The sequence below is a fragment of the Neovison vison genome, chromosome 8 (assembly GCF_020171115.1).
Source record: "Neovison vison isolate M4711 chromosome 8, ASM_NN_V1, whole genome shotgun sequence".
NCBI lineage: Eukaryota > Metazoa > Chordata > Mammalia > Carnivora > Mustelidae > Neogale > Neogale vison.
In genome coordinates, this window is record NC_058098.1 from 118,589,676 (window position 1) to 118,613,616 (window position 23,941).

Below are 23,941 nucleotides of genomic sequence, written 5' to 3' on the forward strand. Positions count from 1 at the left end.
ATACTACCAACATACAAACTTAAAACACACAAAACAATCATACATACACTGCTCAAGGATACATACATATGTAGTAAAATTGTAACGAAATTCATGGAAATGAGAACCACAAAATTTAGGAAGAGTCTTCATTTCTGTTGGGAGGAAAAGTAAGGAAAATATGACTATGGAATACAAACTGTTAGTAATGCTTTATTTCTTAAACTTTAGTTTTTACTTTTTTAAAAGATTTTTAAATTTATTTGACACAGTGGGAGAGAGCGTGCAGGGGGAGCAGCAGAGGGAGAGGGAGAAGCAGGCTCCCCGTTGAGCAGGGATCCCGATATGGGGTTCAATCCCAGAACCTCGCGATCATGACCTGAGCTGAAGGCAGAACCACCCAGGACCCCGTATTTTTTAAACACAGGTGCTGATTACATTAATGTGCACATCTTTTTTGTAAGTCTGAAATGCCTCATAGTATATTTAAAAGAAATATCACCTTTGTCTTTTTTTCCTGACTGTAACTCCTCATGATAGAAATGTATTTTCTCATTTTGACAAGAGAGGTATCACCTATTTTCCAATCAAGACTTTATTTTCCAGAACTGGGGTTCTTCCCCACTGGTTATTTGTAGAGAGTGGGGTATGATGCAGCTCCTTTGTATTTCAGAGGTTGTCATGGAAAAAAATTCTTCCAGTACTTTGTTGAAAAGGAATTACCCTGGTGATGACGATGGAACAGGGATGTGGAAGATATTGGTGCTTGGGATGGAAAAAGGAGTAGCCTGGTTAGAGTAAAAGGAGTCCCAGGGACTGGGAAAGGGATTGGGTTTGGGGGAGTTTTCTTAAGAGTGCTGGATGTGTCAGGACACCTTGGTTAAGTATCTGACTCTTGATTCTGGCTCAGGTCATGATCTCAGGGTTGTGAGATCGAGCCCCACATTGAGCACACCCTGGGTGTGGAACCTGCTTAAGGTTATCTCTCCTTCTCCCTGTGCCCCTTCCCACTTCCAAAAAAAAGAAGAAGAAGAAGAAGAAGAAAAAGAGGTTTGGATGTGTCTCTTTAATGTGTCTGTGTCCAGAGTGGCCAAGGCTGGCATAAGTGCAGGGGCCCTGAGAGCAAAGTGGAAGTTTCTGTGCTGTGCCAGCCTGTGGTCAGTGGGGAGATGGCAGTGAGGGCATTTTGATGAGCTTTACAGAGCAACAGGGCCTGATGAACGACCATCCCCCAACAATAGCATTCTCTAAAAGAAGCAATGGGAACAATGGAAAACTCAAAAAACCACAGAAGAAAGATCCTTGGCAGCCAGTAAGGTCGGGGGTTCTCGTAAGATCCAGTGAAGGGGTTAGAAAATCCCATATTCCACCCATACTGGAAGTCCTTTAGCCAGGCCTGAGGAAGCTCAAGGTTAGATTTAATTTAGAAAAACAGAGAAATATGATGTTTCTTGCACCTTAATGAATACACATTAAATAGTATTAGAGAGCTACCACACTGAATAAGCAAAGGCTAGAGATTATTAGGAAAAGGTCCAAATACAGAGAAGATAGTGCAGACTTAGAAGGTAACAGGAAGGAAACAGCTAGGAGTCTCTTTTTCCTAGTTTCTCAAGGGAAGAAAATAACCTCCAAAGCACCAGGCCAGACCAATAGTAAAACAAGAAAATTTAGGTTCGTAATAAGAGAACTTGTGTAACCAACGTGTTAGATAAACCAATCAGCTGGGCATCGCTGTGATTCAGCTTCCAAAAAATAAACCCTGTAGCCGACTGCACTGCCAGACTTCCGAGGGTCAGATGACCAGAGAGAGAGAAATCCCACTGGGTGCCAGTTAGACCACATCCAGGTTTGAGGAACAGTGACTAGCCAAAAAATACTCAGGAGTGAGTGGAGCTTTCAGGTAACCATATTCTGTGAGAAGCCGTTCACAAGTATGATAACACACTTACAGAAAGATTTGCATTCCCTATGCTTTAAAAAGGTAAATGTTATATAACTATTTTCTCTAATATAGGTTTCTGAAAATCAATGAACACTAAAGTATACTTAGAATAAGATTGTACAAAAGTTATAAAAAATGTCCATGTTTTAAGACTATGAACAGGAAAGAAAGTATATTGGGGTTTCTCCAGAGAAATAGAACCAATAGTAAATATATAAATGTATAAATATATATATATGTATAATACATATGCAAAGAGTTTTATTATAAGGAATTAGCTCACACGATTAGAGGCTGACAAGTCCAAAGACACGCAGGGTAAGTAGGCAGGCTGGAGATGCAGGAGAGCCAATGGTGTAGTTCCAGTCCAAATGCTGGCAGGCTTGAAACCCAGGAAGAGTGGAGTCCAGAGGCAGGAAAAAAAAAGATGTTCCAGCTCGAAGGTAGTCAGAAAGGAGGAATTTCTCTCTTGGGGGGTGGGAAGGAGGGTCAGCTTTTTTGTTGTATTCAGGCCTTCAAGTTGACGTCCACTCACCTTATGGAGGGCAATCTGTTTTACTCGGTCTACTTATTTGAATATTAATCTCATCCAAAACACTCTCATAGAAAACCCCCAAATAATGTTTGATCACATATCTTTTAGTAAGGCCAAATTTCTTTTTTTTTTTTAAGATTTTATTTTTATTTATTTGACAGAGAGAGAGGGAACATAAGCAGGGGGAGTGGGAGAGGGAGAAGCCGGCTTCCCGCCAAGCAGGGACCCCGACTTAATCCCAGGACTCTGGGATCATGACCTGAGCTGAAGGCAGATGCTCAACGACTGAACCACCCAGCTACCCAGTAAGGCCAAATATCTAAAAATATTTTCATATTTTTAGAACCATCCAGGGGAACCATCCAGGGGCGCCTGGGTGGTTCAGAGGGTTAAAGCCTCTGCTTTCGGCTCGGGGCATGATAACCAGGATCCTGGGATCGAGCTGCATCCGGCATTCTGCTCGGCAATGAGCCTGCTTCCTCCTCTCTCTCTGCCTGCCTCTCTGCCTATTTGTGATCTCTGTCAAATAAATAAATAAAATCTTAAAAAATATTTTCATATTCTAAACGTTTGCTCTGATTTCCAGATTTCGAGTAAAGAAACCAAGCAAGGCTTGGTATGATTTTCAAATCACCTTTGTAGTTCTGAAACTATAGCCTGCCATTGAAGCCAAAACATAAATCCAATTACCATTATTATCATAATTCTGAGCTCTTCTGATATTAACTTTCTCAGAAAATTTTACCTTTGTTTGTAAATTTATGATAGTAAATATACAGTTTATTGGGAAAATAAAATGATTCATTTTTTTATATCTTTACTGCATTATTTAGACATACTCAAGTGTACTGACTTTTGTCAATTTAAAACACCTGGAAGTTTTTCTAAACTTTGGCTATAATTTCGGATTTCTTCTCTAGCATTTCATAATACTGTCTGTTCAAAATGCAATATAGTTCTTATTGGAATGATACTCCTTGGAACGCCTACAATAAAGTTTGGTATTTTCCCCCAGATGTTACTTTCAGCTCCACAGCAGCAATAAAAGCCATTAAACTATTTTAAAAATTGTGGTATTTTGCCTTTTAAGTAAATTACTGAGACACTTTCATGTGTAACAACTGAAGATTTGAGGTAATGATTGAAATTTACATTCTTGGGGCACCTGGGTGGCTCAGTGGGTTAAGCCGCTGCCTTCGGCTCAGGTCATGATCTCAGGGTCCTGGGATCGAGCCCCACATCGGGCTCTCTGCTCAGCAGGGAGCCTGCTTCCTTCTCTCTCTGCCTGCCTCTCTGCCTGCTTGTGATCTCGTCTGTCAAATAAATAAATAAAAATGTTAAAAAAAAAAAAAGAAATTTACATTCTTCTTTTTGTCAGATGTTTTACAAATGAGACCATAAATCTAAATTACAAAGTCTGTAATAAGTTTTATTAAACATTTCATGCCTAAAAATTCTTCTTTGTACTTAACATTAACACACAGTAGTTGGTATTAACAATGTGAATGGTACTTTTAAAATATTTTTTCTTTGATAAATAGGTTCTCTCAGGTGAAATTTATATAAAACACTATTTCAAATTCCTTATTGTTGAAAATGATATATAATCTTTTTAATATTCTCATTGATGACTGCAAATCTTTGAACTATGAGCTTTAAGCAAGAATGATTGCTTTTTGGATGAAGTATGAGTTAGCACTTCCAAACCAGCACATTTCTGATCACTGTTTGCATTCATCCTTCACATCACCTGCAAAAAGTCGTGTTTTCATTTCAGAAATGAAAATCACTTGTTTTATTTTATATTAATTCTTACACCGTATCAAAAGACATTTCAGGATGTTTCAAGAAATGTTCTAAGCTAAAGTTCATTATCATATTTTTCCACAGTTTTAGAACATGAACATTTATGACATTTAAAAGGAATGTTAAGAAGCTTACCAACATTTTGCTGACACTTCTTTCTGGGTTGTTTTTTTCCCCCCCTCTCCAATTTACAAGGTTCAAACACAGTATCCTTATAGAAAGTATGCATGTGGGGGGCACCTGGGTGGCTCAGTGGGTTAAAGCCTCTGTTTTCGGCTCGGGTCATGATACCAGGGTCCTGGGATCGAGCCCCACATCAGGCTCTCTGCTCAGCGGGGAGCCTGCTTCCTCCTCTCTCTCTGTCTGCCTCTCTGCCTACTTGTGATCTCTGTCTGTCAAATAAATAAATCTTTAAAAAAAAAAAAAGAAAGAAAGTATGCATGTGGGGTGCCTGGGTGGCTCAGTCATCAGGTGTCTGCCTTCGGCCCAGGTCATGATCCCAGGGTCCTGGGATTGAGACCCGCATCGGGCTCCCTGCCTAGTGGGAAGCCTGCTACTCCCTCTCCCATTCCCCCTGCTTGTGTTCCCTCTCTCACTGTCTGTCAAATAAATAAATAAAATCTTTAAAAACAAGTATGCATGTTACAAGTGTACAGCTTGATAAATTTTCACAAACTGAACACACCCATATAATTACCACCCAGATTAAAAAATAGAACAGCATCCTAGATGCCTAAATCCTGAACCCTCTTTCAGTCACTTCCTCCCCACCAGAGAGTAACCAACATCCTGTTTTTGTACTTTACATAAATAGAACCATAAAGTATGTATTATTTTGTGTTTGGCTTCTTTGGCTAAGCACTCGGTTTTTGAACTCATCTGTGATTTTACATGTAGTTATAGACCTTTCAATCTAATTATATTCTATTGTGTGAGAGTGCCAGAATGTGTCTGTGTTGTTTCCAGTTTTGTGTGTTATTAATGGTGCTGTTACACTTACTCTGACCAATATAGTACCTAATAACCACAGGTGACTCCTTAAGTTTAAATAAAATTAAGTTGAAAATGAGGGGCTCCTGCCTGATTCAGTAGGTAGAGCATGGGGCTCTTGATCTAAAGGTCGTGAGTTCAACTGCTCATGTTGGGCAGAGAGCTTACTCAAAAAAATAATAGTAACTTTCTCAGTTGATTTAGTCACATTCCAAGTACTCAAAACCCACATACCTGCTGTGTAGATAACAAAGAATACAGACTATTTCCATCATTGTACCAAGTTCCATCACACAGTGCTGAATTCATGTGTTGGTGTGCATACGGAATTGCTGGGCCACAGGATATGCACATGTTCCAGTGTCAAACAGTTTTGGGATATCCATTATTAATATTTTGTTATAAATTCTCCTATTTTTTTAAAGACTTTATTTATTTGACAGCTAGAGATAACAAGTAGGCAGAGAGGCGGGGAGAGAGAGAGAGGGAGAGAGAGAGAGAGAGAGAGAGGAGGAGGAGGAAGCAGGCTCCCTGCTGAGCAGAGAGCTGGATGTGGGGCTCGATCCCAGGACCCTGGGATCATGACCTGAGCCGAAGGCAGAGGCCTCAATCCACTGAGCCACCCAGGCGCCCCATATATTCTCCTATTTTATTTATTTTTTTTTAAAGATTTATTTATTTGACAGATAGATATTACAAGTAGGCAGAGAGGCAGGCAGAGAGAGAGAGGAGGAAGCAGGCTCCCTGCTGAGCAGAGAGCCCGATGCGGGACTCGATCCCAGGACCCTGAGATCATGACGCAGCGGCTTAACCCACTGAGCCACCCAGGCGCCCCTATTCTCCTATTTTAAAATACTAAATGTATTTACTTTTCGTCTAAGAATTACAATGCAGTAAAAGTAAAACCAAATTAAAACCAAACTATTTAGAAGTAGCAATTGTTGGGGCATGAAAAGTTTCACAGGTAAAGCAAATGTAGCAACATTATTTACCAAGACAAAGACCACACCAAACAATGTTGCAAATGTTTCTCCTATGCCATTACAACAAAAGGTCCATTACCAACGAATGTCACAATAGGACTAATAAATCTTTACCAGGATTTACCTAATTAACTTCAGTGCTAATGTAGTAACAGTAATACTACTTACCAATGCTAGCATGCATTTCAATATTTCAGCAATTTAGACAGCCATGCTCATGTTTATCAGTTAAATCAGAGCTGCTCATAATCTGAACTAACCCTGGATATTACCAATCTTTTTAAGTTTAGGCAATCAGAGGGGCCAATGTTGCTACTGTTTAAACTGCATTTAATCACAAATGAATTTGTACATTTGTACATATGCATTGGTCTTATTTTTAAATCATTTCTCCCCTCCTGGATTGCTCATTTATATCCCCTGCTCATTTTAATTATATTCTTTTACTATTAGGTATTACATAATACATAATTGCCCTTATATATCCTTTGAACATTTTAAATTACTAGTTAATATTTTTTTATTAAGGAAATTAGTCATTTGTCTATGTAAGTCTTATAAACATTTCTCCTCAACTTGTAATTTATCTTTTTTTTTTTTTTTTAAGATTATATTTACTTGAGAGAGAGAACATGCAAGCAGGGAGTGCGGCAGAGGGAGTGGGAGAAGCAGGTTCCTGACTGAGCAGGAAGCCCAGACACACCTTGATCACAGGACCCAGGGATCATGACCTAAGCCTAAGGCAAACACTTAACTGATTTATAGAAACACTATCCTTATTTATAGAATAATTTTAAATGCCATGTAGCCAACTTTCTTAATCTCTTCCTTTTTGGTTTTTGTGTATTATGCCAGCATGCTTTGAAAACCCTAATTTCTCAAAGAATTCTATGAAAAATTAAATCCTGTTTTTTTCCCTTGGCTTTTGTTTTTAAAATATTTGATAGACCTGTAATTTACTTTGGCATAAAAAATGAGGTGCAGATCCAGCTTTATATTTTTCCAAGTGGCCTGCCATGGAAAAATATATAATACTTCAGTATTATTAATAGCTAACATATAAGCTAATGTTTACTGAATACCAGGACAATTCAAAGGATGACAACCCTTTTCTAAGACACTGCTATTTACCTACCTGGCATCCATTTTCCCTTTACTAACAGAACTGTGACTTTGTTTAGAGCAAGTAATTTGCCCAGCTTAAAATAGCATCCCAGACTCTTGCAGCAAGAGTGTCCAAGGGATGCAGCTCTGTATGAAGATATAAGGGGAAGTCATGGAGTGCCATTTCTAAATAAGGGCAACTTTGACTGACACGATCATTTTGGCCTCTTTCACCTTTCTTTCTGCTAGGAATCTAGATTTAATACCTAATATGAAGCACCTACCTTGATACAATGAAAATGAAAGCCACCCACCCAAAATGACTCAACAAGAAGATAAAACAAGCCTGAGTTATTGATGACATTAAGTTGCCATATTAGTCCTGGATTATATATCCTTGGATTTCTTATGTGAGAAATATAAACTCCTATTTAATGAAGCCATTGATCATAGGGTTGCTTCTTATAACCACATATGTTCTTATCTGATGCAGTACTGCTACTTATTTAATAATTCATATCCCTCTAATAATTCCTACATTTAACGTGGGGCTCAAACTACAACCCCAAGGGTGCCTGGGTGGCTCAGATGGCTAAGCATCCAACTCTTGGTTTTGGCTCAGGTCATGATCTCGGGGTCCTGGGATGGAGCCCCAAGTCAGACTCCCTGCTCAGCATGGAGTGTGCTTGTCTCTCTCTCTCTGCTTCTCCCCCTGCTTGCATTCTCTCTCTCCCTCTGTCTTTGCCTCTCTCAAGTAAATAAATAAAAATATTTTTTAAAAAAACAAAACAAACACAAGCAAAACAAATTCACAACCTGAGATCAAGAGTTGCATGCTCTTCTGACTGGGCTAGCCAGGCACCCTGATAATGCATCTTTTTATATAAATTTGACATGCTACCATTATCATATACTAATTTTCCACATATAGTTGGGTATGTTACTGGGAATGCTATTAATCTAAATGACTTCAGTATTATTAATAGCTAACATATAAGCTAATGTTTACTGAATACCAGGACAATTCAAAGGATGACAACCCTTTGAGCCTTAATTATTTAATATTAATGTGTAGTACTTGAAAGCCTAAAACTAACAGTGGACTTTAAAAAGTGGAAAAGAAAGGATTAAAGGATTAAAAAGGAAAGCAAAGATGTTTCCATTATTTTTATGATGGACTATGGTAAAAGGCAACTACACCTATGTTGCTAAGTGGCAACACTGTTATGCCATGCTGTAATGAAAAACACTAGGTTTGCGGTTTGGAGACAAACTTTTTTTTTTTTTAATTTTTTATAAACATGTAATATATTTTTATCCCCAGGGGTACAGGTCTGTGAATCGCCAGGTTTACACACTTCACAGCACTCACCATAGCGCATACCCTCCCCAATGTCCATAATCCCACCCTTCTCCCAACCCCTCTCCCCCCAACAACCCTCAGTCTGTTTTGTGAGACGAAGAGTCACTTATGGTTTGTGGAGACAACTCTTAATTGGTCGGTCAACAGTGTTATTTCAGACACTAATTTCCTCATCTGTATAATGAGAAATGATTATTCTCATTAGATGATCTCTAAGGTTTTGCCAAACTCTAACACTTTTTTTTTTTGAAGATTTTATTTATTTATTTGACAGAGATCACAAGTAGGCAGAGAGGCAGGCAAAGAGAGAGGAAGGGAAGCAGGCTCCCTACCGAGCACAGAACCCTACGACGTGGGGCTCACGATCCCAGGACCACAGGATCATGACCTGAGCCAAAGGCAGAGGCTTTAACCCGCTGAGCCATCCAGGCACCCCTGACTCTAACACTCTTTTTTTTTTTTTTTTTTTTAAAGATTTTATTTATTTATTTGACAGACAGAGATCACAAGCAGGCAGAGAGGCAGGCAGGCAGAGAGAGGAGGAAGCAGGCTCCCCGCTGAGCAGAGAGCCCGATGTGGGACTCGATCCCAGGACCCTGGGATCATGACCTGAGCTGAAGGCAGCGGCTTAACCCACTGAGCCACCCAGGCACCCTGACTCTAACACTCTTAAAGACTAATGATTAAGGCTTTGAAATTCACTGGATGTGATCTGAGTTCAGGATTCAACGATCAGGTTTATGTATGCATTCAAAAAGTACTCGGGATAAACTGATGAACATGTCAGAAAATGTCCTATCCCAGTGAAGCTTGCATTACTGTGGAGAATAACAATAATAATAAAGATGGGAAGTGATAATTTACCTCTGTTAAAATGTGTCACCTGTCTACAACAATTTAAAAAATATAAGACTGCATTGTAACACACAGAGAAGACATAAAACATAACAGCTTAATGATATTAAAAACCAAACACCCATGAAAGGAGTCCTTCTCATGACTCCAAATACAAACCTTCTCCTTCCCCATTAAGGGTAACCACTATTAACCTTTTATAGTGATCACTTTATTTTTTATAAAAATGACTTGGCCAATTGGATTGCGGTAGTGGTTGTACAACTATACAAACTTACTAAAAATTATCGAACTGTATACTTACGATGGATGAACTTTGTGGTGTGCAATATTTCTCATTAAAACTGTTTAAAAAAGGGCGCCTGGGTGGCTCAGTGGGTTAAGCCGCTGCCTTCGGCTCAGGTCATGATCTCAGGGTCCTGGGATCGAGTCCCGCATCGGGCTCTCTGCTCAGCAGGGAGCCTGCTTCCCTCTCTCTCTCTCTGCCTGCCTCTCCAACTACTTGTGATTTCTCTCTGTCAAATAAATAAATAAAATCTTAAAAAAAAAAACTGTTTAAAAAAGACTTCGCACCTCAGTATGTATCTCTAAACGCTACTGCTTAATTTTGCCTGTGTTTGAACTTCATATAAATAGAGTAATACAGGGTAAGTTCTTTGGCTTCTCCTTTGTTCACCCATAATGATTGTGAAACTCTCCACGTTATATGTGGTTTTAGTCATTCATTTTCATCGTGTAACATTTCATTGTGTTACACCTATATATCCACTCTATGTTGATGGACATGCTGTTTCCAATTTTTGGCTATTATGAATTATGTTACTACGTACATGTCTCTTGTGGCATATGTATATGCATTTCTGTTGGGTATATATCGAGAATAGAATTGTGTATCTTAGCTTTTAATATTAAAAACACGTTTCTGATACTGTACTTCTTAACAAAAGCCATGAAAAGGAAAACATGGCTTAGAATGTCGGATATGGACTACTGCCAATTTAACCTGTTCAATTTCATGAACTACTGAACTTCAGCCAAATGAGTTTTCATTTCCTTCTACATACCTACTATTCTCTGTCTAAATAGTCTTCCCTCCTATCTCTGCCTCGTTGACTTCTTTTTTTTTTGAAGATTTTATTTATTTATTTGAGAGAGAGAGAGAGAGACAGCAAGAGAGGGAATACAAGCAGGAAGAGTAGGAGAGGAAGAAACAGGCTTCTCGCTGGGCAGGGAGCCTGATATGGGGCTCGATCTCAGGACTCTGGGATCATGACCTGAGCCAAAGGCAGATGCTTAATGACAGCCACCCAGGTGCCCCTGCCTAGTTAACTTTTACTTATCCCTAAGATTTTAGCTTGAGCATCATGGCTTTTCTTCAATGATAGATTCTCTTGCTTCCTCAGACCTATACTTCTTATTTCTCCACTTGCTGCAACTGTTTTACAACTGTGAAACTAACTGGCGATCTCTCCAACAATACTGCCGCCTTAAAGTCAGGGTATGCATAGGTGGTTTCTGCATCACAGTATCCTTGCACTTAGCACAGCACCAAATAGGTCAAAGAACTCAGTAAGTACTTGATGCATATTTACCTTCTCTTCACAGTCAGGGTACCAATTCAAATGTTGTTTCTTCTGAATGTTTTGTTCTTGGGGCCACCACTGATACCAGCCTTTGAAAATAAAGTTTTATTATGCAAAAGACTGTCCTAAGTCCCATGGGCCAAAGAAGATTGAATATGAGGGACTTAGCACCTAGACCCATCATCATAGAGAATAATTCTGCATAAAGCTTAGAAAACATGGAGTGTTTATCAAATGGCGCATACTATTTAAGTGATACTTCACATAGCAACTGATTAATTTCACAAAGGTGAGCAGGGTCATAATAAAATCAAGCAAAAAGAGGGAATTTCAATCATTTACTTTCAACATAATGTGAACAGCAGCAATCTACTTTTCTATTATTTTTTTTTCCTTTATCACCAGAAGACAGATTTCTCCCATAACCAGTCATTCTGTGTAATTAATCCTGTATAAATACTTTGGTATTTTGACATCAGTAAAGTCTGCTTGTTCCGTTGTTTGTTTTTTTTTTTTTAAGATTTTATTTATTTATTTGACAGAGAGAGATCACAAGTAGGCAGAGAGGCAGGCAGAGAGAGAGAGAGAGGGAAGCAGGCTCCCCGCTGAGCAGAGAGCCCGATGCGGGACTCGATCCCAGGACCCTGAGATCATGACCCGAGCCGAAGGCAGAGGCTAAACCCACTGAGCCACCCAGGTGCCCCTGCTTGTTCAGTTTTTAATAAAAATTGCTCAGTGGCAACTATTGTAGAAAATCCAAGGTTTCTGTTCTTGATACATCTAATTTACTTATATTCCAAGTGTTAATTTAACAAAACTATTACAGATAGCAAAGTTTACTTCCCCACTAAATTAATAACCTTCATATGCTCTAATTACAAGTTAAATGTAAAAACTGTACAAAAAGTATTTTTCCTATCAATACCTAACTTATAAGAAAATCTCAGTGACAGCATTTGTATAGCACTGAATGGTCTACAAGGGATGTTGAAGAAATTTTTTTCAAGCCCTTGCAAACTATTAATATCTTCTAAGTAAAAACTTGTGGATACTAAAACTGAAAATAACTGAAACTGAAACTAAGTAAAGTTAAAACCAGGGTCACTACCAACACACAGTGTAAGACTGGGAATTATTTTACTAGTGTCATTAAAAAAATTTTTTGGGGGGTGTCTGGGTGGCTCAGTGGTGGTGCCTCTGCCTTCGGCTCAGGTCATGATCTCAGGATCTTAGGATCAAGTCCTGCATTAGGCTCTCTGCTCAGTGTGAAGCCTGTTTCTCCCTCTCTGCCTGACTCTCTGCCTACTTATGATCTCACTTTCTTTCTGTCAAATAAAATCTTTAAAAAAATTTTTTTTTTTTTTTTTTTGGAGAGAGAGTGTGCATGCACGCGGGGAAAAGGGGTAGAGGGAGAGAGAGGGAACCTCAAGCAGACACACAGCTGATCTTGGAGCCTGATGCGGGTTCAAAATCATGACCTGAGCCGAAATTAAGAGTCAGATGCTTACCACAGAGTCACCCAGGAGCCCCTTACTAATGCCACCTTAATCATCCTGACACTCTTTCCTTTAATTAACCTTCAACCATGCTGCAACCTCAGCATATCAAAAGAATTTCAAATGAGAACCCTAACCTTAAGCTTCAGGTTTAATAATATACCGTGTACAGGGAATTCTTTCAGATCACTACACTCCGTAGAGACATGGGTAGTGTCCAATGTTTATACCAGTCTGTTGCAAAGAAAATATATTCACAAGTGAAACTTTCCTCAGAAAATATCATAATTTGAAGTTCAAAGATGTAAGAATGTCTAGACTTTACTGATGTCAAAATCTTATTTTTGGATTTATTTAAGAAGTGGCAACAGATTCTCAAACATATAAACTACTGCCAGGAAATCATACAAATGAGAAACAATACAGAAACTGTGATTCAGTTTCTTAAGGGAAATTAAAGAAACTATTTATGGAAGGATGATAAAGCACCATTATTTTACGTTACCAGAGCAGAGAACTGCTTAGGGTGATTTTTAGCTCTATTAAGCCTTATTTCAGTCTGCCATGCTATGCAACCAGAAAGAAATGTATTAATACAAGCCTCTGATTTGTGTTGTTTTCCTTTGTTGCATAGAACAACACAACAAACCCAACTTCTTCAACTACAAAGAGAAATAAAAAAAGAATTGTACGAGAGGCGCCTCGTTAGCTAAGTAGGCAGAGCATGCAACTCCTGATCTTGGGGTTGTGAACCCCATGTTGGGTGTAGAGACTACTTAAAAATAAAAATCTTAAAAAAAAATTATATGGAAGATATTATAACTTCAAAATGGCGTCACAATTCCCTAGAGCCTAAAACTGGCTAAAATATACATAAAAATGTAAAAGACAAGTAAATAACAATTATCTTAAAATATTCAACTAGTTTTGCTGAATATGAAAAATACTGTTTTTATTAGTTTGTAGAAGCTTTATTTTATTCAATGTTTAATTACACTGAAATTTAAAAAAAAATTTGACTAAATTTTAAACAATAAAAATATCTACTTCGTTATTTTAAGTCAATGCAAATTTTCACTAATTTAAAACTCTATTTAGCATTTTAATATTGGGGAATTTTTGGAAACATACATTGTTATATATATAAAACTGTCTCATAATAGACCTTAGAAATAAGCTAGTTTAATAATGGTTCATAAAGCTTTATAAACCTTCCTAACTTGTTTAATACAATGAAAATTATAGGTTTTCAATTTAATCAAAATTTCAATTATTTTACAATCACTTTGAAACAGAAGTAAATATTTCTCATAATTCTCCTTTTAATGATTAACATTTATCATGACTACTACAACTGGTAACACTTAAAAACAGACACACACATACACACACGCAACTAGAAGAGATGATCTGGCTAGTTCTGTCTTAAAAATACTAATAAACTAATAATTAGGTTGGAATCATGATTTAAAAATAATATGACTTAGAAAATATTATGATATAAAAACTCAAGGAAAGGACATTGTCATGGTCAGCTTATCACTGTTAGTACTGTACCTTGTACAAATTTACAAATCATTTCCAAACTGACAATTTGTTTTAACGACCTTGCTTAGCACATGAAGATGTTGGCTGGGCTTGTAACATTATGAACTGTATCTACACAGACCCTGAGCAGGGTAGTTCTCACGATTAAATGCTATCATTTTTAAATACCTTTTTAGAACACAAATACCTTATCTTACATCATTAGGGAATAAACATGATCCACATATGTAACCTTTTATTCACATCTTAAAGAAATGATAGCTTAAAAAAATTAAACCATTTTTTGATAGAATGGGTCCCAAAATGCCTTGACTTATTGCTTAGTAAAATATTACCCCCTGGTACCAAACCCCCAGCTTCTTAGGGAAGATTCCAGAGTCAACACCATGTACATCAAATATAATAATTCATTTTAAGAAAGTACTGACTTTAGAAATTCCTTATACGTGACAAATATTTATTTTACAGTTGCTGCATCTGTAGTTATTGATCCTTCCTCATAACTTCATATTATTTTAAGCTCTAGAAGTTCTATCCCTCTGGGTGCTTCTATTTGTTGCCCTAAGCTTGTTTAAAAAAATTAGTATATGTAATTTTCATATTACTCTACCTCAAAGATAGTTTCACACTTCTCCTGCAGCTTAAAATAAGTTTTTTCTTTTCTTTCTTTTTTTTTTTATATAGGGAGAAGGGGTCAAAGGAGGAGAGACAGGCTTGGTACCTTGTTAATTTTAAGACTGGCTTGAGAGTTGCTGGGTATTTCCTGACACATTCAGCTGCTAAAGGAATACATACTAAGAGATGGCCATGGCCATGTTAGCACATTGAGGACAGCAGTTAACTCTTCCAGCTGAGACCAGAAATAATATAATAATTTGCTAACAGTTATCAGGCATTTGCCATTTTATGGACATAAATATTTTATCTACTTTACAAAGTAATAGTAACTAAAGTACATGCAGAGTCTATGAAATAATTTGCAACAAAATTTTTACTAGTTAAATTTCTTAGGGCTTAACAAATACTGTACATTTGTTAAAGAGTACCTGATACTTGTTAGTAATACAGGACAAGGTGTTCTAAAGCAAAACACGGCTGGGAAGCATTTTATTTTTTTCTACTTCATTTAACATTGTTCAGGACCACAAGATTTTAAAGGTCTCTTCCAGCAACTTTTATAACTTAGGAGTACCACTTAAAAATATTTACTGATGCTATAAATATTAGTATTTTCTACATATTAACAATTATAATAATGCCATATCCATTAAACCTCTGTTCCTTTGGTCAGAAAGATGAACAGAAACTGAAATCAGACAGTTAGGCATTCCAAAAAGTTTTTTCAAAGCATAACCAAGCAAACCTACGTCAGCAACTGTTAAAATTAGTATTAGTTAGACTTCTTAATAAGGACATACTGAAGCACAAGTGAGACTTTTTAAAGTATATACAATACAAAAAACAAATTTAAATTTATAAATAAAAAGATTAATGGCCAAATTAAAGAATGGTTAAGCATCAGATTTAAAATATCTTAACTTTTAGGCTATTCAGAAATATATTTTGTGACTAATAAGAATTATTTCATAAATATATATGTATAAATATAAATATATATCTACAGGATCTGTGATGCAGGAGAAAACCCTTTAAAGAAAAAAAAATTGCACTTTTAGATTATGAGGATGCTGCCATATTTACCCTTTGAATGAAATATAATTACCATTCCAGGTGCTTTTGGCACAAGTTTTTAGGTGAATATTGACACAATCTTAAAAACACAATGCTTTTATATTTTATTCACTGGAATATGAAGAATCAAACAGAATTTGGAATTCTGACCCCAAAAAGTCCAGAAAACTGCAAATGCTTAAATACAAAAAATATGGTTTTAAAAAGACCTCAAACTGCCTTTACATGTAGAACATGTAAAATTTTACCATCAACAGGTTTTCTTCAATCACCTCAGCAAGAATTCCCCGACTACACACAAATGTAACATTGCCTTTTTCTACTCATATATGACTTGAATCACACCCCAGTATATAAGGACAAAAAATAAATGTATAGTAAAAAGATAGGATAAATCAGGAGAGGCTTTTTGGTCTTGAATTCTTCACCCACTAACAATGAAGCAGCACTGTAGGCAGCCCAAAACACACCAAACAGCTTTAAAAAAACAAACAAAAAAGACAAAAGACAGCGTATTAGCAAGTCAATTAACATTTTTGGTATCAGAGAGTAAAATAAAATTAACAGTATTTTCTTAAAACAACCCTGACAACCAACTGTGATAAACAGTACAACTTACTGAGAATGTTTAAAATTATTAAAAATGTTTGTGCTTGTTCTGTTCCTTGTCTTATGCAAACGAAATCTTTTGTTATCAAACTTGTCTCATCATAGAAATCACCTGGGTGCCTATTAAAAAGAGAATCCCAAGGGGCACCTGGTTGGCTCAGCTGGTGGAGCATGAGACTCTTGATCTCGGGGTTGTGAGTTCGAGCCCCATGTTGGGTGTGGAGCTGACATAAAAATAATTTTTTTTTTTTAAGATTTTATTTATTTATTTGACAGAGAGAGAGATCACAAGTAGGCAGAGAGGCAGAAAGAGAGAGAGGGGGAAGCAGGCTCCTTGCTGAGCAGAGAGTCCTAAGCAGGGCTGGATTCCAGGACCCTGAGATCATGACCTGAGCCCAAGGCAGAGGTTTAACCCACTGAGCCACCCAGGCACCTCTGAAAAATAAAATCTTAAAAAGGAAAAAAAAAAAAAAAGAATCCTGGGATTCATTCTAGCTCTGCTGAATCAAAATCACTAAGGAAAGAGTCTTGTTATCAGTCTTTTTAACAGTATCCCTTGTGATTTCGGCAACTTTTGGGCAACTGCTTCAAGAATTTGGTTGCTGAAAGAAAATGAATTGATCATTACAAAGTTAACCTTCTCCTGCTTCTTCTTCTAAGAAGTAGGAAAACAGATTAAGTGAAAATTTTACACAATGTTTATTAAGTATAACAGCGTTTTCCCAGGAATAGGTAAAAGTATAGAGTTAAATAAAAAGCAGGAAAAAATTACATTTTGGTCAAGAGTTTAACTAAATAAAATGTACCATGGTTTTCTTATTATACACATAACCAATCTTAAATTATTTCAACTAGAAATTTATACAGTACTTATTGATGTAGTAATTTTATAGAGTAAAATGAGAGGAAGAACTTCAAGGGTAGAAATCAAGGAAACTATGATAGAAAAAGACTTGACACAGGATAGGATTTCTCAACCTTACACTACTGACATTTTGGGGCTGGATAATTGTTGTGGAAGCAGTCCTGTGCATTGGAGGATTTCTGGCAGTATCTCTGGCCTCTACCCACTACATATTACCAGAAGATTCCACTCTTAACCCATTTGTGACACCCTAAAATGTCTCCAGACATGGCCAAATGTCCTTGGGAGGCAAAACTGCCCTTGAAAACCACAGGTAGAGAGGTCAAAAATAAATATTGGCAGGCTGAAAATGTGTTTGAGATGGTCCAATTTTCTACTGTGTTTTTTTAAATTAAAACAAAAAAAACTACAAAATATTTTAACTTTCAGAAAAGTATAGGAAAAAAATAAGATTATGATCAAATTGCACTTGTATGTCAAACATTTTTTGTTATAAATAAATGGTTAAAGATTGGTAAGAGTTATACAGATTTAATGTTAAAAAATAGTGCTGGTAGATTAGTCTGTATTCTAATCCTAGATTTAAATTAAGAGTTTTGCAACATATTCCTCAACAAATTTTGGACTGAAACAAACATATAATACCTCACTATACAAAGAAGATTAATTAAATAACTAGGAAAAAAAATTTGGTGAAGAAAAATCTGAAGTTTAAAACAACTGTATCCTAAATTTTTAACAACAAAAAAGACTGCCATTTTGTAATAACACATTCTTAAGCTGCATAAAGAATATTAAAGACCAACTTTCAGCTAAACTCGATTACTAAAAGTGACCAGAGGACACACAGTTTTATCAATTTTGGGAGTAGTCACAGAAGTATTCAACAGTCTTTAACCCAACTTAAAACTGAATGATTCAGTAAAGTGGTGTGTTCACTAAAGTTAGGCCAGCAATGGGACTAGCTTCTGTATTGCAAGACTTGTAAGCTAAGTGCTAATAATGCCAATTAAAAAAAAAAAAAAAAAGATTTTAGGATTAGAATGGAGAGAAAAGAATGATATTCTACTTGGTCTCTAAAGTGTTCATGCAATTCTAACATACAAAGATGTTCTCAAAATATTCTTTTATAATATTTGTAATGACAACAGCTACCACTTGAGTGCCTACTCTGTATCAGATATACATCCTTTACCATCTAAATAACAAACCCTAAAAAAGAGTTGTCAAGATTCCCAATTTGCAGAGGAGGAGAAGAAAAGATATCCCCCTGCAAGGGAGGCAGCAGGTAAGTGGAAGAAACTGAACTTGAATTTAGAACTGACTAGTTCCAAAATCCATACTTTTAATACCTAATGCTATATGTCAGTATTAGCCTGTGGTTACTCAATTCTAAAAGCAATCATTTCTTCTATATATGAATTAGTAATCAACTTTAAATAAAACCAAATGTTATAAAAATTAAGTGGCTCTACTTAAAAACAAATACTTTTTAAGGTGAAGGCTACATAATGGCAGTTCTGAAAGTGGTAGTCTTAAGTTCTACATATTTTCATAAAGAAAATATTACATTCATTGTATAATATACATACATGTGCTAACGCATTTATTTCTCAAAATTTATACTTTCCCAAAATTAATACTTTATGTTATCATTAAATATTTAATATGGGTCTATATGTTAATTTAAATTTAACACAGTATAAAGAAATCCTGATCTCTGCAATATAGAAAGGCCAACTTATTACAATCATGTCCATTATATTTGATAAGGCAGTTATTATTTAAATAGGAGTAACATTAAATAAATGTCCAGTAAAATTTTAAATAAATATCTCCCATAAAATCTAAGTCATATGAGATTGTATTATAGAGAAGAAAAACTCAACATTAAAAAAATTATCTGAGTGTAGCATCTTGTAGCCTTGTTTGCTCTTTGTTCCTTACTCCCCTTCTAGACATACATTTTAATTTCTGGTGATTAAAATAGGAAAATAAAAGAAATAAAATTGGTAAAACCAATGAGTGAGATCACTGTTTCAAAACATTTAAAAATATATGACAGTTACAGATTTCAATCTTCTTAGGCAGATACAAGTATACTTTTGTTCCTGGAAAACAGTTCATTACTTTTTTATAATATACAGTACTTACTTTTATAAGTGTAGATACCACTTCAAATGATCCAACCACCAGAAGTATAGGGGCTATTACAATGAGAGGAAGTAGTGAATATCCTATAACTCCAAGAACTTGGCCATATGCAACCTGTGAATTTTAATGTTTTAAGTAAATATCATAGAAATCAAGATAATTATTTTAATCACCATAGAACATTACATATTCTTAGTTATACTTACGTAAACACAGGAAGAAATCATGAAGTATATGCTTTATATTTCAAATTATCATATTATCTGCTATGTTCCTGGATGGTCTCATCAACCCACCATAGTTTCAATTATAATAAACTTTCTGATGACACCCAAATCGACATTTCCAGCCCTCTTTCCCTTTCGAGACTTATGTATCCAATTATCTTCATTATACCTACAATATACTTTCTTGCTACCTCCCTTAAAGTTGTAGAAGGGTTATTTAAAGGGACTACAACTAGCTTATTCAAACAAAAAATTCAGGGTCTAAAGAAGCTATGTGTGATACATACAGACTACAAGGAAAGGGAGGGCAGGCAGGAGAGACGAAAGGAAAAAATATTTGGTGGCTAGTGTGTGCCAAGCTCTGTGACAGATCAAGAGAGATCAATTGCAGCAACAACTCATCAAGTAGGTATTACTACCCCACTATGGAGAAACTGAATTTTAGAGAGAAAAAATGCTTTTTCAAGAAAGTAAAACTGGCAGGATTAAGAGTTCAAATTAAGATCTAGATTTTTTTTTTTTTAGAAGATTTTATTTATTTGAGAGAGAGACAGCATGTGCACCTGTGTGTGACAGGGTTGGGGAGGCAGGTGCAGGTTGTTGGGGGGAAGGATAGAGGGAGGGGGAGAGGGGAAAGCAGATTTCCTGATGAATGTGCAGCCTGTCAGGGGGCTCACTCCCAGGATCCTGAGGTCATGACCTGAGTCAAAGTCCACACTTAACTGAGTCACCCAGCTGCCCCTAAGATTTAAGTTTCTTAACTATTACATCAACAGTCCTAAATTACCAAAACATTTAATGATACCTATTTTCATATAAATATTACATGGGGTTGTATCAAAGATACAACAAATAACATGTGAACAAATATAATCTTAAGTCTCCATTAGAATTATTTTAAATTTTTACATGCAGAGTGAAAAAAGTTTCATAGGTAAATGTTATTCCAAATTTATTCAACAGTTTTAGGTTAAGATGATGGATTGAACACATTTATTTAATATCATTCCCTCCTGAAACTATACTAAAAGGGAAGGCGGGGGAAACCCTCTAAAACGGGATAGAGGGAGGTAGAGTCTTAAGCAGACTCCATCCTGAGCAGGGAGCCTGATGCGGGGCTCGATCTCAATGGAGCGAAATCAAAAAGACGCTCAAGAGACTGTGCCAATCAGGTGTACCCATGAACTTTTTTTTTAAGAGGCATAAACAAAGGAAACTAAACCATAAAATATCTTGGGATTTGAAAACATGGTACACACCTTGGAGAAACAAAGTAACAGAGAAATTCATAGAGGTCATGTAGGTTGGTCACTGTATAAAGGAGAACTGGTTCCTAACTGATATTTTAAAAATGTATAAACCTGAAGGCACACCTCAGCACACACAAAAAGTGATAACTAAAGGCTCACCAGGTTGTGGATGAAATCTTTGTGCACCCTCCAAATATAGATAATGCAGATCAAGTTCATTCTCATTGTTCATATATCTTAGACGAGTCACAATAATGTAAGCCCCAAAATATATATGAACCCATGAATAAAATGGGAAAAAAATAATACCTCAAAAGGACCAGGAAAAAAAAGTCTGATCCTAAAATCTGTAAATTTAGATAAGACACATGATATAAAGAGAATGAGTGTAATGAAAGAAAAGCCATTTATAAGAATCAAAGTGTTATTTTGTATAAGATAACTGCATTACTTTGGAGAAAATAAAGTTTGATGAAAGCTACTTCCTCCTCTTTTATAGTAATCTTCAGTTGTGACACTTTATGAATAATGGTATTTTCATATTATTCTTTGCCTAGTGTATAATTACATAATCTGTATTACAAAATAAAACTATGTGCTTTGTTTTATTGTATTAGTAAGTGATATAATTTTCTTTTAAAAAAGAGGCTAAACAGAAGAACAGAAGATGGGACAACAGCAACATAATTTTGGAAACTGGAAAGCAGATAACTAAACTAAGTAACAGACTTGGCAGATCTTTCTATCAAATAGGAGAAAAAGGTTTAAGGTCTCTGCATTGAGCCATCAATGTTCATAGAGAGTCAGCACCCACAAGATAACTGTGCCTGGCATCCTCACTGCTTTAATCTCTCCACAGAACAAACTGCTAGGAAAAAAAAAAAGAAAAAAAGAGAGAGAATAAACTGCTAAAATTCCTAGGTTTATAGTAATTCAGAAAGTCTTTTTTAATGGGGCAGCAGTTCAGAAGGTGTGGTTCATGGGCTACCGAGGGTCCCAGAGACTCCTCCAGAAGATTGGAAGGTCAAAACTATTTACTATAAAAATAATAAAACATTATTTGCCTTTTCTCATTGGATTCATACTACAACAGCCAAAGGCAGAGGCTTTAAGCCCCTGAGCCAGCGGGGTAAAACAACAATGGATAAAATGTGCTGCTTTACTGTGAATCAAGGTGGCATATAGTTGTATAACAACTATACTAGTAGTTACTGTACTCTTCACTACTACACAATCACAGAAAAAGAAAAAAAGCTAGTTTCACTTAAGAATGTCCTTAATGAACCAGTTAAAATGATTAATTCTATTAAATGTCAGCTTTTGAGTATATCTCTTTAACATTCTGTATAACAAATGGGAAGTACATAGAAAGCCTTTTTTTTCTTTTTAAAGATTTTTATTTATTTATTTTTATTTATTAATTTAACAGACAGAGATCACAAGTAGGCAGAGAGAAAGGCAGAAAGAGAGAAGAGGAGGCAGGCTCCCTGCTGAGCAGAGAGCCCGACGTGGGGCTCGATCCCAGGACCCTGGGATCACAACCCGAGCCAAAGGCAGAGGCTTTAAGCCCCTGAGCCACCCAGGTGCCCCCATTTTTTTTTCCCCTAAGATTTTATTTATTTGTCAGAGAGAAAGAGAGCACAAGCAGGGGGAACAGTAGGCAGAGGGAGAAGCTCCTCCCCAAGGAGCCTGACACAGGACTCGATTCCAGGACCCCAGGATCATAACCTGAGCTGAAGGCAGACATTCAACTGACCGAGCCACCTAGGTATTCCCATAGAAAGCATTTCTGTTGTATCCTGGTTCAATGGTTATCCCAAAGAAAAGCGCTTCTATAACTGTTTGAGTGAAGCATTGAGTTAGATGTAATTTCAAGTAAAAATGGAACACCATTTTTACTTGAAAGAACAAATGAAAGAAAAACTATGGTTATTCAGAGTTGGGTATCATAAGCATTTTTTTTAATATTTAATTTATTTATCTGAGAGAGAGAGAGAGCATGCATGAGAGAGAGCACAAGTGGTGAAGAGGGAGAAATAGGCTGTCCATCCACCAGGGAGCTGATCCAAACTTTAGCCTGATCTAAACTTAAAGATGGGTGGATATATTAATTAATGTAATTTTCTGATATTGTACAGTAAGACGTGTCAACATTTGGAAGATTTGTAAAACTCCATGAACCAGTGTCTTCCAAATAACCGTGCATGGGTAAAAAGATCCACCCAAAGTGAAATTTTAATGAATCAAAGTATGAAAAGTTCATTTATATTGTTTGAGATTCCTTACTGCAACAAACCTTTAAGAAGCCATGACTTGTTAAAAAAACAACAACAACCCTATTACTTGTTGAATGTAGGTATAGTTTCAGAGAATAACATCCATAATCATCTGAAAAAGCTATTGAAATACTCTTTTTTCTGGATGCCAGTTAAGCAACTACCTTTGGCTCAGGTCATGATCCCAGGGTGTTGGGACTGAGCCCACATGGGCTTCCTGCTCAGTGGGGAGTCTGCTTCCATCTCTATCCCACCCCCGACCTCCCGCTTGTGCACTTTCTAAAATAAATAACATCTTAAAAAGAAATACCCTCCCTTTTCCAATTCTATGTTTAAGGCCTTCTTTTTCTCATATATTTTTACCAAAACAATGTATCATAACAGACTGAATACAGAAAGCAGATATTAGAAACCAGCTTCCATTAAGCCAGACATTAAAGCTACCTGCAAAAATGCAAAACAATGCCACTCTTAGCACTTTTTTGTTTTTGAAAAAGTTGTTTTTCTTTAAAATGTATTATTTTTTTTTTATGTAAAAAGCAGTTTGGGGGCGCCTGGGTGGCTCAATGGGTTAAGCCGCTGCCTCTGGCTCAGGTCATGATCTCAGGGTCCTGGGTTCGAGTCCCACATTGGGCTCTCTGCTCAGCAGGGAGCCTGCTTCCCTCTCTCTCTCTGCCTGCC

At 36.5% G+C, this 23,941-nt stretch overlaps 1 protein-coding gene across 3 annotated transcripts in view; it reads right to left on the reverse strand.

Annotated features, from left to right (window-relative positions):
* Positions 1-2,159: 2,159 nt before the first annotated feature.
* Positions 2,160-23,941, reverse strand: part of YIPF4 (Yip1 domain family member 4) — a 42,813-nt gene continuing 21,031 nt past the window's right edge. Inside the window, exons 5-7 of one of the 3 annotated variants that reach the window (XM_044261808.1) lie at positions 19,508-19,621; positions 11,153-11,232; positions 2,160-2,459 (exon numbers count right to left, since the gene is read on the reverse strand). In XM_044261808.1, coding sequence (XP_044117743.1) covers positions 11,179-11,232; positions 19,508-19,621 — 168 coding nt within the window. In that variant the 3' untranslated portion in view covers positions 2,160-2,459; positions 11,153-11,178. Of the gene's footprint in view, positions 2,460-4,643; positions 4,658-11,152; positions 11,233-13,937; positions 16,357-19,507; positions 19,622-23,941 lie in introns of those variants that run through there. The other 2 variants (XM_044261809.1, XM_044261807.1) reach the window with 2 other exon arrangements.